Source organism: Hydra viridissima, unplaced genomic scaffold (genome assembly GCF_058129835.1).
Source record: "Hydra viridissima isolate aposymbiotic clone 2 unplaced genomic scaffold, HvirCarnegie_v1 scaffold_7, whole genome shotgun sequence".
In the NCBI taxonomy this organism is placed as follows: Eukaryota; Metazoa; Cnidaria; class Hydrozoa; order Anthoathecata; family Hydridae; genus Hydra; species Hydra viridissima.
Genome location: NW_028324306.1, coordinates 12,422,468 through 12,437,938, shown reverse-complemented (window position 1 = coordinate 12,437,938; position 15,471 = coordinate 12,422,468). Strand labels below are relative to the sequence as shown.

Genomic DNA, 15,471 nt, shown 5'->3' with positions numbered 1-15,471 from the left:
TTTGCACCAATGCCTACAGATAAAAAATCCTTTTTCCCTGGACATGTTCTGCTAAAAGCTTCGTGTTCATAAAATTTCAAAATTTTTTCTTTAACATGTTCTGGCAATTTCTTTGCTCCATTTCTTTCTGGAAGTGCTAAGATTCCACTTTTTGCTTTTAACTTTTTTGCTGCTTTAGCCATTCTGTCTGATACTTTAAACTCACTACATATTTTTATTCTTGACCAACTGTTTGGTATAAGAGTTAAAACTTGAACTTTTTCACGGGGATTACTGATTGTAGATATTTTATCTTTCAATTCTAATATCAAATCTGACCAGTCAATGCAATTCTCACACTCTACACTTGCACTGCTTAGTGGTAGGACACTATTATCTGGTGATAAACCACTAACAACTATTTTTTTCGAAAGTTCGAAAGTTCTGAGCAAAAGTCAATAAAACCCTTTTTTCGAAAATAAGTACTTAAATGACATAAACTTCCATCAAATTTTCCAATACAACAAGTAGTTAAGTTTTGTTCAACAGACATGTCAGGATAAATTTAAAATAACTCTTATTATAACATCTATTCTATGTTAGTGATAAACTTACATAGAATAGATGTTATAATAAGAGTTATTTTAAATTTATCTATTAAATGTTAGTGATAAACTTAAATACTTGAAATTAATTTAGAGAGATTTGTCCGTAGAATAATAATATACTTACTTACTAAAATTACCTCTACATGGCAATAGTTAATATCGTTTTTAAAATATCAAAGACTTTGCAGACCTAACTTAGCTTTTATCGTTTTTATATCGTTTTTAAAATATCAAAGACTTTGCAGACCTAACTTAGCTTTTATCGTTTTTATATCGTTTTTAAAATATCAAAGACTTTGCAGACCTAACTTAGCTTATAAAAACTAGATGTTTTTCGTTCATAAGAAAAATCTCTCCAAGACAGTTTTTATTGTTTCTAAAATTTTGAAATACGATCTTTCCAATAATACAATTAAAAAAACAAAAAAAATTTGCCCACATCATGTTTTAGGGGTTCAAACACACGTTATTTTAGGGTTTTTCACTTTTTTCGCCATATTGCACTCAGAATAACTCAGCAGAGAAATTATTAAAATAGCAAATTTTTAATCCATATCATTATGACAGTATGAAGAACCTTTTGACGAAATAGCAATATTCAAAAACTTTTAGTTTTAGAGATATGACCCTACAAATAAGTAAAAAATATTTATAGTGTTGCGTTTGTGACGATATTTGGCGAACCATAGACTAAAATATAGACATAATATGAAACTTGTAATAAATTATTTGTGATCTGCACCTTCGGTTTACAAAGAAACCATGTTTTTAAGATATATTACCCTTTCATTGCAAAAATATAGGACCCCAAATATACGAATTTTAACTACTGACAGATATTGAAGTTTGGGTAAGCTTTACAAAAAGTACCACAAAATCCGAAATAATAATTATTTTGATCTGAAATTTTGGCCATATTCATGAAACATGTTTAACAACATACTGTCAAAATTTTATTAAAATCGGAGATGGTAATGCGGGGATTATTTCGGAAATTGGACCGTTTGGCGTGGAATGACCCCGTTGCGTAAAAAGTTTTAAAACGACATTTCAGGGAATCCCATCATTGCGCATGCCTAGTGTGAAATATTTATCATAAATCATAAAAGTTGCCGTTGCAGCTTTCTTCTCGTAAGCTCTCAAATGAAAGCGCGCATCTCACCAAAAGTTACTCAATTTAAACTTATGTTTGTCTTTTATTATATACACCTTATGAAAAATATGTAAATACAGATAAAATCAAAAATGTAAATGAAAAACAAGAAAAAAAATCTTAGAAATATTAAAATAATACATAATCTGTAATATTCTATGATCACCATCAGATCACACTAAGTTAAAACAGAAAAAAATTAAATAATATTTATGCTAAATGGAATCACTTTATTGCTTTTCAAGAAACTAATCTTTAAAGCGATTAAAAGCATTGACAAAATACTACGCGGTCGCAAAATACATTTACAGCAATTAACACGTTTTTACTCGCGGAGTAAAAACCTCATAATGATTGTAAAAGTTTATTAATATTTTTACTGGAGAGTAAAAAAATCTCATGCTGCACTGGAAATTTAAACAAGTAAAAAAATCTCTATTATATATTACTTGGTTCGACTAAGACGCGTTTTGCATTTTCAATTCTGTTGTAAAAAAAAAATAAATTGTACTTTGGAAAAAAAAGTGAATATTCCATTTTTAACTTTTGTTTTAAATATGAAACTTTAATTTTGTTCGATAGGTTTAGAAAAAAACACTTGGGCAGAATCATAATGGTTTTATAATTTTTAATAGTCAATGACAATAAATAATAGTTTGACAATAAATCACAAAACGCAATTTTTGCAGCTAATCAATCGTTAAAGTGCTTTTTAATTTAAAAGCGTTTGTTTTTAAATTAACGAGCAAAGTATAGATTAATTTTTCTTTTTTTTTTTTTTATCAAAAATTTCGCCCTTTATCTTCATTTCTTCTGGCGGGAAGCCTCCAAATCATGTTTCCAACAAAATATATTCTGACGGCAGCTGCTAGTGGCTTTAGCTTCCCAATTTGTTGCGATCAACCCATTCCAAAACATTCTGCTTCTAAAAAAAATTTCTGACGGCGACTGCCATCCAGTGGGCATTTGGACGTCCTAATTGGACCTAAGACGTGTATTTAGGACGTCTAATGGACGTCCAGTAGACGTCCGAATGACTTTTGTCCGTCTGTATTAGCGTCCACAGATGTCCTTTTTAGACACTTTTCGGACGAATTACGACTAGATAATATAAATATAAAATTGGTCGTTTTAATACGTCGTTTTATAACAAACACAAAAAAAGAACTTTTATATTATTTAATTTCTTCTTTTTGCAATTTAGGCATTGGTTGTTTTAAAAAGTCGCCAACGAGTGTGTCTCGATATTTCCTAAGTCAAAACCATCTTTTTCTGAAATAACCGCTTCTAAAACAAGCAAAATACAGAGCTATTTTTTTTATTTAAATATTTATATTTAACTAAATATATACTTAACTTTTATTGCACTTTTTTGTTCTTCATAGCAACACTCAGTAGAAACCGAACAACATAATTTGGTATATGAACTAACTTACTTTTTAAACATTTGTATAACATTGGCTACAAATTTCCGTTTTCCCTTTATCCCATCTTTACTAAAACAGCTTTTCAAAGGTTGTGTCATTATGGTGTCTAACACATTTTTAACTATTCTACAAGGCGTTGAACCACCAACAATACCTTTAATCTGTGTAATCTAGAGAAAATAAAAAATTTAGTTAAAACAAAATTAGGGACCCGAGATCCGAACTCGGATCCGAGTAGTTATTTCGGGTAAATCAGTTAATATCTAATTATCTTTAATACCAGACACTTGACACTAGTTAAATACCGTAAAATACCCGTAGAAATACCCGAAGAAGAAAAAAATACCCGAAAAAATTAAACTCAATTCATTTATTACATTGAGCTAAAAATTAAACAGAACTTAAAAATGTACTCGACGAAGATGGGATTCGAACCCACGCGGGCAGAGCCCAATGGATTAGCAGTCCATCGCCTTAACCACTCGGCCACCTCGTCTTACATAAAGGAAAAAGTTAAAAATTATTAAATTAAATAATAAAGAGTTTCCCAATTTTTTTTCTTTTACTGAGTATTAAAGGAGATCGGGGCTAGTTGCAACACAATTTTAAAAACTATATTACCAACAACTTTGATTTTTTTTTAAAAAATTTTCAGGATGATAAAATATATTTTAGTGACGTATTTATCTATAATTGATAGTTATAATTTAAAACTTAGTTTTCACGTGATAGTGAAAATAAAATGAAAGAATATTGTTGCAACTAACCTTCCTCCGGGAAAAGTTGTAACAGTGAATGGGGCAAATTGCAATACAATACCTTTAAAAATATTAACTTTGCAGAGTCTTAAGAAACATTATTAATTAGTTTGTAGTTTTTATTAATTCGCATAAATTTTATGTTTAATCAAAAAACTCCAAAAAAACTCCTGAAATCAAGTTGAAATATTAACAAAGAAACTAAATTAATGATAAGAAACTAAAATAGAATTTTTTTTGCAAATAACTTTTTTGTTAACAATTTTGTTCGTTATTACAATAAAAACTTCCATTATTGTTAGGAATAACTAGAAAAATCATAAAATCAAAGCCGCAGTTTATTGTGTTTTAATTTACCCCAAGAAATTTGTTGCAACTAACCCTGTAGATATTATGATCTCTCAAAATAATGTATATAACTATTTACTTTAAGAAATAGTTGAAAAAGATTTTTTACTTTATATAATTTTAGTTTGTTCATATACTTCTAAGTTTACAAGAAACTAGAAGAAAAAAACTTGAAAGCGTAAGTTTTTATCGGGGAAAAAAAAAACTTTTGCAAATTTTATCTTACCACAATAAGTTTTTTTGATACCAGACGTGTTATCATAATATATATATATATATATATATATATATATATATATATATATATATATATATATATATATATATATATATATATATATATATATATATATATATATATATATATATATATATATATATATATATATATATATATAGATAGATATATATATATATATAAAACGAAGAAACAACAACTATGTATGGCAGTGGCGTACCTAGGGTAAATAGCGCCTGGGGCAAACACCAATCTCGCGCCCCTCCTCCCCCACATAAAGTACTTAATTACAATTTTTTAATAAATGATGACACAAACTTTATTTTATATAACATATTTATTTTATATAATATATTATTTCTTAATTTATTTTATATAATTCTCGCTTATTGTATTGCAACCAAGCCTCTTTTGCGCCCCTTTCAGGTTGGCGCCCATGGCACGTGCCCTGCCTGCCATACCCTAGATACGCCACTGATGTATGGTACTTAAAGTTTCATGCATAGCGGCAATCATCAGCCATGAAATACAAATCAAAAATCTATAAAAACCGTTACAAATTGGAAAAATTACTGTATCGTGTGCTCTGACGTCATATTAGGAAAAAGAGGAGGAAAAGAAATAAAGAAAGAAAGAAAGCAATAAAGAAGTAAAGAAATGAAAGAAAGCAATAGAGAAATAAAGAAAAGAAAAGAAAGAAAGAAAGAAAGAAAGAAAAGAAAAGAAAAGAAAAAAAAAGAAAAGAAAGAAAGGAAGAAAGAAAGAAAGAAAAGAAAGGAAAGAAAGAAAGAAAAGAAAGGAAAGAAAGAAAAGAACGAAAAGAAAGGAAAAGAAAAGAAAAGAAAGGAAAGAAATAATATAGGCCTAGTCACCAGTATCAAATTTCGAAAGAAGAAATTTATTTCTATGCCTGCACTCTGAAACCAATTCGTTCTTCTTATTCAATAAGGTACCTTTATTAAACATAATAATCATGTACTTCTCATATATATATATATATATATATGTAAAATATTAGGAAATAAACAAATAACAAGTTAAGAATAAAAATCATCTTTAAAATGTAACTGTTGCAACTTGTCCCTAATGCATTTAACCTCGGTCTCCTCATAATTGTGAAATTGCTAACCTTGTATTAAAAAATCCTAAACAATTCATCATAGTTTAAAGATAATTTTTATAACTAAACCAAGTCTGATTTTGGGTGGCGAAGATATGTAAACCTCCCCAAATATCCCCTCTGCTCGTGCTTTCGATGTACCGTGATACGTCCTGCGACTTAATTCGTCAAAAACAGTAATAAAAAATCATTTCAATTTAGGGTTATGGTTGTAGAGGAGAACATCAACATTCTTAGTTTCTCAAAAGAATCAATTTCTACTCTCTTTTCTTTGCCCTCTACATTTTACCAAGAACGTTATTATTTTTTTAAAATCTTTCGCTCGCACTACTCGATTTTTGTTTTGTTAAAACTTGTGTTGACTTTATCTGGAGAGAACGTTGCAAGTGATGAAACGTATTTGTAATTGGCCTAAGGATAATCACGCGGTTGGTGGAGGGGCGGGGTGATGTCGTGCATGGTTTAACGATTTTTTGTAGTCTCTTTAAAAGTATAAAAGGTCCTTGTTAAAATTTTGATTACTTTTCGAACTTCTAAGGATGTCAACTCCCAAGATAGGTGAAACCAAGTGTCGAAACTTAAACAATTGTAAATTCCATTTCCAAATAGAACATAAATTCTTTCTCTATAACTATATTGAGGTAGTTAAATGCTTATGATATAATGTGAGAATAAAAGTACCTATAATATTTTTAAAATGACAAATTATAATTTGATAAATAGTTGCTACAGGCTAGCTATTGCTATAATTTGCATATATTAAAAGCTATGTTCACTTATGTATATGCTTAGGTTTAGTTGTCGTATGTTAGGTATTGTAACATAGTAAGTTTAAGAAGATTTAATTTACTTTTGTCTTTACGCATGGTTAATTTAAAGTATAATGAAAAATAGTTGGTCTTAATTTTGCTTCTATTCTTTTCCCTCAAGGTTTGATTGAAATAATAAAATGAGTTTGATAAGTTTGGAAAGTGAAAACATTCAAAAAGCAGTTGACAATAATGAAGCAATAACAATAACAGATGTAGATCTTGAATTCTTTTTGGGTGGTATGAAGAAAGAATTAGTATCAGAAGATCAAGATTCAGTAAAATCTAGCTGTTCAAGAAGTAAAATGTCCAATAATAATGATTTTGTTAGTAATGACCAGTTAAACATCTCTGATGCTCTTATGAAAGCTAATCAACAAATCCTTAGCCTTCAAGAAAAGCGACTGAAGGACTGCACCAAAATAAGTACTTTAATGAATCAAGTATCTCATCATACAAAGTTGATTGCACATCTTAAAAATGATGTTACTGCATTAAAGAATGCAGCAAATGTTACAAAATTACAAAGTGCAAATACAACTGATAATTTAGTTGAAAAAGCAGTTATTAAGCAACTCCAGCAACAACTTGCATTAGAAAGGGCAAAAAGAGAGTTTTTAGAAAAGAGACTTGATAAAATTGAAAATTTCTTTCTTGGTTTACCATCAGGCTACAATGGAGGTTTACAAACACAGCTATCTAAAATTTCCAATGACGGTTGTTCAAACTTTAGTGAAAGCTGTGAAGCTAATTCTCTTGATGGCAGTTCAGTATCAGATTCCTCAAAGCATAAAAGATCACGTCAAAGACGCCGTACAAAGCAAGGTGCTCTTAAAAATAAAGGTGAATTTTTGAATGATGACATCCAACTAATGGATAATTTTTCAAATTCATTAGTTGATAGTCTTGTTCCAATGTACCATTCAGTTCAGAAACATGATGAAAAAGATGTTTCTTCTTATAAAGGTAATTTTTTATCATTTGATGCTGTAAAAAAAATATTTATATTTAAATTCTGTATCTGTTACTGCACCATTAGGGTTCTTCCATATAGCTTATATTTTATTTTTTACATACATACATACATACATACATACATATATACATACATACATACATACATACATACATACATACATACATACATACATACATACATACATACATACATACATACATACATACATACATACATACATACATACATACATACATACATACATACGTACACATTAAGAACTCACAATTGTTTATATTGATTGCTAAAGATCGACACTTTGTAAGTTACACATTTTTGTAAAGTAGTTAAAAGATTAAAAATACTTATCACCGAAGATATTAAAAAATAAGCACTTTGTTAAAATATATACTAGTTGAGTGTTCTAGCATTTGTCAATTACAAGGTATCAACTTATAGATACAGTGGTTTTAAAAAATATATGCTTTTCTGCAAAGTGTGCATCTTTTTTACATCTGCTGTAAATTCAAAAATAATTATATCTGATGTAAATTCAAAAATAATTATTTCATATCAACTCTATAGTTGATATGAAATCATTCTTTTTATTTATGCTAATTAATAAAAAAAAGTGCAACTGGTAAAAAATTTTGTTACTCAGCCTTATTTAATTCCAACAAAATTGAATTTTGTTGGAATTTGATGGAGTTGAAGAGCTTCATGAAATAACTTTACTAGAGAATTTCAGGCACCTAACTTAAAACAGTTCTTGAAATATTCAAGTTTAAAATATATCCTTATTTGCCATATAAGGCTGATTTATACATTAAATTAAAAAATTAATTTTATGAATGTAACAAAAAAATTGTTAAAAAAAAGCAGAAAAAAAAAGATTAATGAATGTTTCTTTAGGCTATCATCTTGCCCCACTTGCAGAACTATGACCTAGATAAACATTCAGTAAAAGTTACTTTGTTGTAAAGTTAAAGGACAGTCAAGAAATTGTGCAAAGGCTAGTATGAACTTGACTAGTTTAATATTTTTTTCTAAAAGTAGTCATATTGTTGACATAGAAAGTACTGCATTTAATTACACTCATACATTTAACATAACTATATGTCAAGTTTTCTGGAAATTGTCTATCTATTACTTTTAATTTGAAATCAAAGCTGTTCCAAAACAGACCGCAGCCATAGTTTTAGGAAGTCACAAACATTCTAAATAATCTTTTAGATTAATTGGGGAAGGCTATTGAAAAAGAGAGTCAAGTTTTTCATTTGCTTTTCAGTTGTATGTAGTTGGTCATATAGTCCATTCATCTGTTTTTTCTAATATTTGGGAAACTGGTCCATTCATTTTGTTGCATTAAGTTTATCCATTTTATTGGATTAACTTTAAACCAAGAGCAGAAATAAAAACTTCTGAAAATATCTGCATTTATAATAAATATTCAGACTAAATAAATTGCATATTTGCAGGTAGGAGAATATATGAATATATAGATTAAGTAAAATGATCTGAAGACTGCTATTTAAAAATTTGTTTCATTTAATTATCTCCCATTGCTATACTATGACATGAGATATCTAAATGGTAATTAAAGAGAAAATGAGTTATTTAACTTAAAGAGCTTATGCAATTGCTTTTTTACGCTTTTCATAATTACTTTTTATTCTTTTTTTTAGTTTATTCTTACCTAATTTTAGAAGACTTTTTGTGTTCATATGCATCATGAGTAAGCTTTAAAAAATTGTTCTTTTGATTATGATTTTGATTATTTTGATTGTTCTTTTGATTAGGCAGTTGTGTAAATTTGCAAAGTGGTATGGAAGTATATTCTGATGATATTAATCCAGAGAATAAACAGAAGTGTCAAAATGGTTCACAAAAAAAAGATGCCTCAGTTAAAAAGCGAAACAGGCAAGCTAACAATAAAAATCAACAACAACTTTATCAACAGTTTCAACAGCATCAGAAGTTAAAGAAAACTTTAAGTCAACCTTCAATTAATTTTAAAAGTGTAGGTACTGGTATTTCAAACTACATGGATGATCTAATGCTATTGCGCAACATTCAAATAAACAATTGTCCAACTGGTCAAGGTCAGTTTAAACAAATCTGGAGTTAAAAAATAAGAAATGCAATGATTGTTTTTTTTTATTATTATTTTTATTACTATTATTATTATTGTTATTATTATTATTGTTATTATTATTATTATTATTATTATTATTATTATTATTATTATTATTATTATTATTATTATTATTATTATTATTATTATTATTATTATTATTATTATTATCATTATTAATATTATTATTATTATTATTATTATTATTATCATTATTATTATTATTATTATTATTATTATTATTATTATTATTATTATTATTATTATTATTATTATTCTTATTATTATTATCATTATTATTATTATCATTATTATTATTATTATATAATAAAGCTAAGATGTTTTTTAAACCCAATTCTAAAACCATGTGACCAAATTCTGAAACCACAAGTGTTTTGACAGTTGAAAGTAACATTTGAACTAAATTTATGTTGCTGTTTTTTTTTTCTTTATTTAATTAATGTTAACTGAGATTCCTTGTGAAAAAAGTGAAGCAGTTTCAAAGTTTTCAGAAATTTCAGATTTTTTTTTTTTTTTTTGTAAATTGATAAAATTTTCTCATGTTTTAGCTCAAAACGTTCTAGGAGCCTCTAATTTAAACGAAAAAGAAGGAGCAAAGGGCTATTTTGAGAAAGCACAACAATACTTATCAGAGCAAGTAAAACATAGTAACAACGGATATGCAGGTTATTACTCTCATATATCACACTGATCTTTTTATTAATAGCTTAAGCGTCTTGCTTTATGGTGTTGCTACTCTTATTGTATGGGTTTGGTTGGTGTACATGACTGGAACAAAAAAATTCTTTTCAACGTGTAATTTATCCAGGTAACATTGGATTAAAATTGAACGATCGTGTTCTTGGTAAACTGACAATTGAATGGCGGCTCAGAAAGCGAGACATGACCAAAACTGAGATTATTCAGCACTCTGGAGCGTTTTATACAGATGAACCAGGTTATCGAGTCCAGTTGAAATCGCAGTTGGATCGTTTGCACGGTGATATTTATTTCAGTGTTCGAATTCTGCAAGGTTTGTTTGATGAAACTCTTGATTGGCCGTTTCAAAAGAAGTTTCGTATATCTATTTCTGATAAGATGAAGGGTCATAATAAGGAGTCATGGGTAATCCCACTAAATGGTGTTTGGATTAAAGCGCTCCATAAGCCAACTGTCAAAAAAGACGCAATTGTAAGCGAGTGGAAGGGACCATTCAATATTAGCCAATATTTGGATGCAAAAACAATTTTCTTTGATGTATCAATGTGCGACTAACTACTAAAAAAGAGTTTTTTTCTGTTAAATTTACGAAATGAGATGTATTAATTTAAAAGCCTAATAAAATGTTTTAGAATTTAAGTGTTGTTTAAAATATGATAGCAGACGGCGTTTGAGACCGGTAATTTTCTTAGATTTTAAAAAAATATGATAACAGACGGGGTTTGAGACCAATAATTTTCTTAGATTTTTACTTCGTCAAATCAATTCATAGACTCAACTGGTTTGGAAACTGTAAAATCTATTGTTTAAGCTCTTGACACCGAAATAGAGAGTAAGTAAAGCGTGACCGTGCACACAAACTTATCGGTACTTTGTTACTGCTAAGTGAAATTGTAAACATACTGTTAATTTATTCCACAGATTATCTGTAATGATTATTTATAATTTCTTTTGTTAATCAAAGAATTACTCAGTTTTATAAATTTTATGATATTTGAGTATAACGAGCTGTGGAGCATCAATAAAAACAAAGGGTGTAGGAATATTCAGTCTTTTTTATTTTTATCACAGCTATTATTAATCATAACCCTTTAAATAATCAAAATTGGAAATTTGAAAAGTTAAATTCAGTAACTAAAGTAAACTAAATATTATGATAAAAATTAATAAAGTTGCAATTTGAATTCCAAATCTATAAAACTTTTTAATGGTTGGATAACAAATGTGAAAGAAAAAGAAATATCAATTTTAAAAATGTTTTAAATCAATTAGTTCTTCCAAATTTGAGGTAACGATAGATGAATGTTAAGGATACAGTTTGTCAGTATACAAAACGTAACTGTGACAGATATATTTATTGTGCTTCAAAGTTATCAATTTGAATAAGTGTGCCAATTTATCAAAAGACACCAATGTATACCTTTTAAGTATCACAATGAGCCAACAAAACCAAATACTGCTACCTCTTTGACCTCATCATTGAGACTTAAATTAACAATGCAGCAAGAGTTTATTAAACTCAAATGTGATGGTTTTTTAATTTCTGATGCTATTCACATCGAAATTGATTTAACCAATTAGTTTTTGCAAGAACAAAAAATGTTAATTAGAGTTTCTTCGTCTGGAATATACGCAAATATAACATCATATGGAGTTTTGTGAAATAATGGTTATGTTATTTAATTAGGTAAACAGTAGAGCCATTTAGATTACCCTGATGCTAAATAGTTTGGATACAATGCTAATCCAATACGCTTTCAAAGAATTTATTTGTCTTTTAGTTTATATAATTGCTTCATAATCCTTTTAATGGATTTTTCTCCTGTTTTATTTTTTATTGCTTTGTGCTTGTAATCGAAACGAGTGACTTCGAACTCTAAAATATGAACCAAATACTAAACACAAAGTAGATTTTTTGTATATATTTTTTGATTTTTCAGTTTTTTAGAACAACCCTATAATATTCATCTATATCTTGATCATAATTTTTTTTTGTCAAAAGTCTATGCTTTTAGTTAAATCCAATCGTTCTGTTAATTATGACTGGGGTTAAGTTTTTATCGACTTTTAATCTTACCGATAAAAAAAAATAAATCAAAATTTACCGGTAAATATTGGTGAAAATAAAAAAGCATAAAAATCTGATAAACAAAAACCCATACTCGCTTCGACACCTGTTGTAGAGATTGCGCATTTAACAAAAGTTCAAGATTGACAGTTTTTTTTTAGATATTTTTATAGACCAACATTTCTTTTAAAACAGCCTTGAACTCGTCGTTTAACTTGTGACGCTGTTTTCTGGCTGAATGCTGAGTTGGTTTCTCGAATTCGTTCGTAAGTGAAAGTGGATTTTACAAAATATGTTAAAATACAGCTCATTATAGTATTGAATTGTATTTCCACATATTTTTCGCGAAACTGTTTTTCCTTTGTTTAAGATGTAGTGTTTTCACGCATCTAACATTTGATCCAAAGACAAAGTAAATTGATTTACAGCACCACAATAAATGAATCAAGAAAGTAAAATCTATCTTAAAATACTCAGACAAAACTAAACCAACAGAATCGTTTTTCAAGCAAAACAATAGCTTAATAGTAAAGTGATAATTAAATCATTGAATTTAATCTGTTTTAAGCATTCTTGATAATAGTGTAGCAATTTTATCATATTTAGCATCACAATAACAAATTTGCTTACTTTTGTTTACTGTTTTGCCAAAATAATTAATTAAAAAACTCGTTCAACTTTTGAGAGAAAATTTGCTGCAACTTTCAACGATTCTTTCAAAACCGTTGAGTAGACCGAAGCTTCTTTTGGATAAAGTTAAAGATGGCACACAACCTCCAGTGTTGAGGATAGATGAGAAATGCACTGCAAATAATTATTTACAGTGCAAGCAATACACAATAATCAGAATGACTTTATTTACACATAGCGAAAAGAAGACATCCCAGTGAATAAGCGAATAGTTTATCAGTGCCAAAAACCAGCATCAGTATTGGTTTGGTAAGGTGTAGCTTCATAAGGTAAAAAAAACACTTTTTATTCTTATTGAAAATGGGGTAAAAATAAACTACTATGTTTACTCGAAATCGTTAAAGGAACAATAGATTCCTTGGATTAATAGGACGTTTAAAGAGACTGCCATCGCTCTCCATTAAGACGGAGCCACATCTCATATTGCAAACGTTGTTAAAGGATTTATAGCCTCCCTCTCAACCAGATACAATTCCGTTGGATATTTCAATTTTATGTATTTTGGAAAGCAATGCATGTTCATCTTCTGGCCTAGGTGAAAATCATGACACCTTAAACATTTTAATCTACTTTAACATTGGAAATATACTTAACTTAATCATTAAAAACATTTCAGTCAGAAGGAATTCACGAAATTCCAAGTTCTTCAGACTAACCTTGTTACATCTGTCCGTCTTGATTAGTTTGATTCTGAAGTGTTTACACCACAATCACAGCAAGCAATGTGAGCTTTTGATGCGGACACATTAGAATCATTTAGTTCTGAACGAGAAGGTACAGGAAAATTTCTACTAAATGATATAGGAGTAAGTGGTTGAAAGGCTTTAAACGTTTAGTAGAGGTAGAGTCACATTGAAAAGAATTGAGTTGTTCTTAAAGATTTGGTCAAATATTAAGCAAGGTACACTTTTTCCGTCAGGCATATATAGACGTATAACTTAGCTCTTCATCTTGTTCGAAGATGTCTACTGCGCTCTTTGAAAATGTGTGTGATGTAAACTTTCACGCTAAGGACAATTAGAAAGCACTCCGCTCATGCATTAAACTTTAATAAAAAAAGACGTTTTAAAGATAGTTAGGAACAAATGACTTAAAGTACGATCTTAACCTAAAGAAAAAATGCTTGTGATAAAGTTGAATTTTAACCACTTTTAGTTCTAACTTAAAATATTTTGAGGTATCGATTTTATTAAAGTGGCGTGTTAATAATTTAAAAAAAAGGAAATAAGAAGTCAGTAATCATTGCTCAACTGTCATAAACGCAGCTTTATTCCTAGATCTAAAGATAGGCTTTAGATGTAGAAATGAAGACTACTAAATATAGGTTAAATGTTCCCCTCAAATTGCTTTAGAAGATTTAATTAACTGTTAATTTCTAGAAAAGTATAATTTGAGCTGAAGCAGCATAATTTAAGTTCTCTCTGATACAAATGCTAATATAAATATTTACAATTGGATAACTTAAAAAGTAAATTTAGGCTGCATGATAGCACCAGATGAAGTCACTGACTACAGTCTTTTCATTTTGGTTGATCTTCAAAAAAAGTCCTTTTATTTTTTGAAGTTCTATACTATAAACAAGAGGCATACTAGTAGTTCAACCAGATTTGAAAAGTAGAATTGCAACTTGTCCAATGTAGAAATAGATGAAATGTTTTGTCTCATGTGTAACATATGAACCAAAATTTCTTCCGACAATACAATGCCAAGTAGGATTATACTTCTTATCAAATTCTTTTTTAATAAAAGCAGCAATATCCTTCTCTATATTAAACTTTTCCATAGCGTTTGTTGCACACTCAATGGCATCTTGTTGCATATCTTCAGACATGTCAGCATTTTTAACAACAGCTTTGCGATCTGTCATCTAGAATACCAAAGCACTTTAAACCAATAACATATTTTCAAAAAATTTTATATGCAAAATTTATCAAACAATTAAAGTAACTTAAGTAAATACAAATATTAGTAGACTGTTTGTTTTTTTTTAAACTTTAAAAATTACTTTACATGTAGTGCAGAACCTGCAGCATTCTAATTTTATGCCAAAGATTTATTATATGGATGAAAGATGGTAACGAGGTGAAAAATTTTTGAGGTAGGCAAAGGGATTAACATGATAATGCCAAATTATTTTTCATTATTATTTCGTCTAACGTCCATAATCATTGATGTTTAATCTCGATACTAGACACCATGAAACACATATAAGAAACTGATTACCTATTTAGATGTTATAAGATCTTTTAGCCAAACGCTGAACAACAATAATTTTAAAGATAACTAAACATACCTTGGTTTATAGTCTTTCTTTGGCGTTTTTTTGTGTTGCCACGGGAAAATCTTGCTAACCTCTAATGTAGATTAATAATTGTCAATAATAAACGCAACGGTATTTTAAGTAAAGAAGACATCAATACAAGAAACGATAAATGATTGGATATTTCAACAAACATTTTCA

General features: G+C 28.6%; 3 protein-coding genes and 1 non-coding gene across 7 annotated transcripts in view; 2 read left to right on the top strand and 2 right to left on the bottom strand.

The window, feature by feature from the left end:
• LOC149886160 (uncharacterized) overlaps window positions 1-15,471 on the top strand; it is a 102,396-nt gene that overhangs the window by 17,264 nt on the left and 69,661 nt on the right. The gene's annotated exons all lie outside the window — the stretch shown is intronic.
• On the bottom strand, window positions 3,582-3,663 carry Trnas-gcu (transfer RNA serine (anticodon GCU)). The gene has a single exon. It is a non-coding gene; the product is annotated as a tRNA-Ser (tRNA).
• On the top strand, window positions 5,083-10,891 carry LOC145184951 (uncharacterized). Of its 4 annotated transcripts, none has more exons than XM_090093793.1 (5): window positions 5,083-5,460; window positions 6,562-7,283; window positions 9,198-9,500; window positions 10,102-10,218; window positions 10,362-10,891. In XM_090093793.1, exons 2-5 carry the CDS (start codon window positions 6,581-6,583, stop codon window positions 10,805-10,807), a joined length of 1,569 nt encoding a protein of 522 aa, XP_089949919.1. In that variant the 5' UTR covers window positions 5,083-5,460; window positions 6,562-6,580; the 3' UTR covers window positions 10,808-10,891. The 4 variants fall into 4 exon arrangements, with proteins under 4 accessions (XP_089949919.1, XP_089949917.1, XP_089949920.1 ...); XM_090093791.1 differs by having other exon boundaries at window positions 6,562-7,406; XM_090093792.1 differs by lacking the exon at window positions 5,083-5,460 and adding an exon at window positions 6,059-6,272 and having other exon boundaries at window positions 6,562-7,406.
• Window positions 14,407-15,471, bottom strand: LOC145184495 (dynein light chain 2, cytoplasmic). The gene is made up of 2 exons (XM_080060185.2): window positions 15,304-15,471; window positions 14,407-14,877 (listed from the first exon to the last, which is right to left on the bottom strand). The coding sequence occupies exon 2, from the start codon at window positions 14,875-14,877 to the stop codon at window positions 14,608-14,610; it is 270 nt and encodes an 89-aa protein (XP_079916311.1). The 5' UTR covers window positions 15,304-15,471; the 3' UTR covers window positions 14,407-14,607.

What these genes read in the sequence shown, in the direction of transcription:
- LOC145184951 (XM_090093791.1), top strand. Translation starts at nt 6,581, where the DNA reads ATGAGTTTGATAAGTTTGGAAAGTGAAAACATTCAAAAAGCAGTTGAC. An exon ending in AGATGTTTCTTCTTATAAAG is followed by an intron (nt 7,407 to 9,197) that starts GTAATTTTTTAT and finishes TCTTTTGATTAG; the next exon opens with GCAGTTGTGTAAATTTGCAA. An exon ending in CAATTGTCCAACTGGTCAAG is followed by an intron (nt 9,501 to 10,101) that starts GTCAGTTTAAAC and finishes CTCATGTTTTAG; the next exon opens with CTCAAAACGTTCTAGGAGCC.
- LOC145184495 (XM_080060185.2), bottom strand. Translation starts at nt 14,877, where the DNA reads ATGACAGATCGCAAAGCTGTTGTTAAAAATGCTGACATGTCTGAAGAT.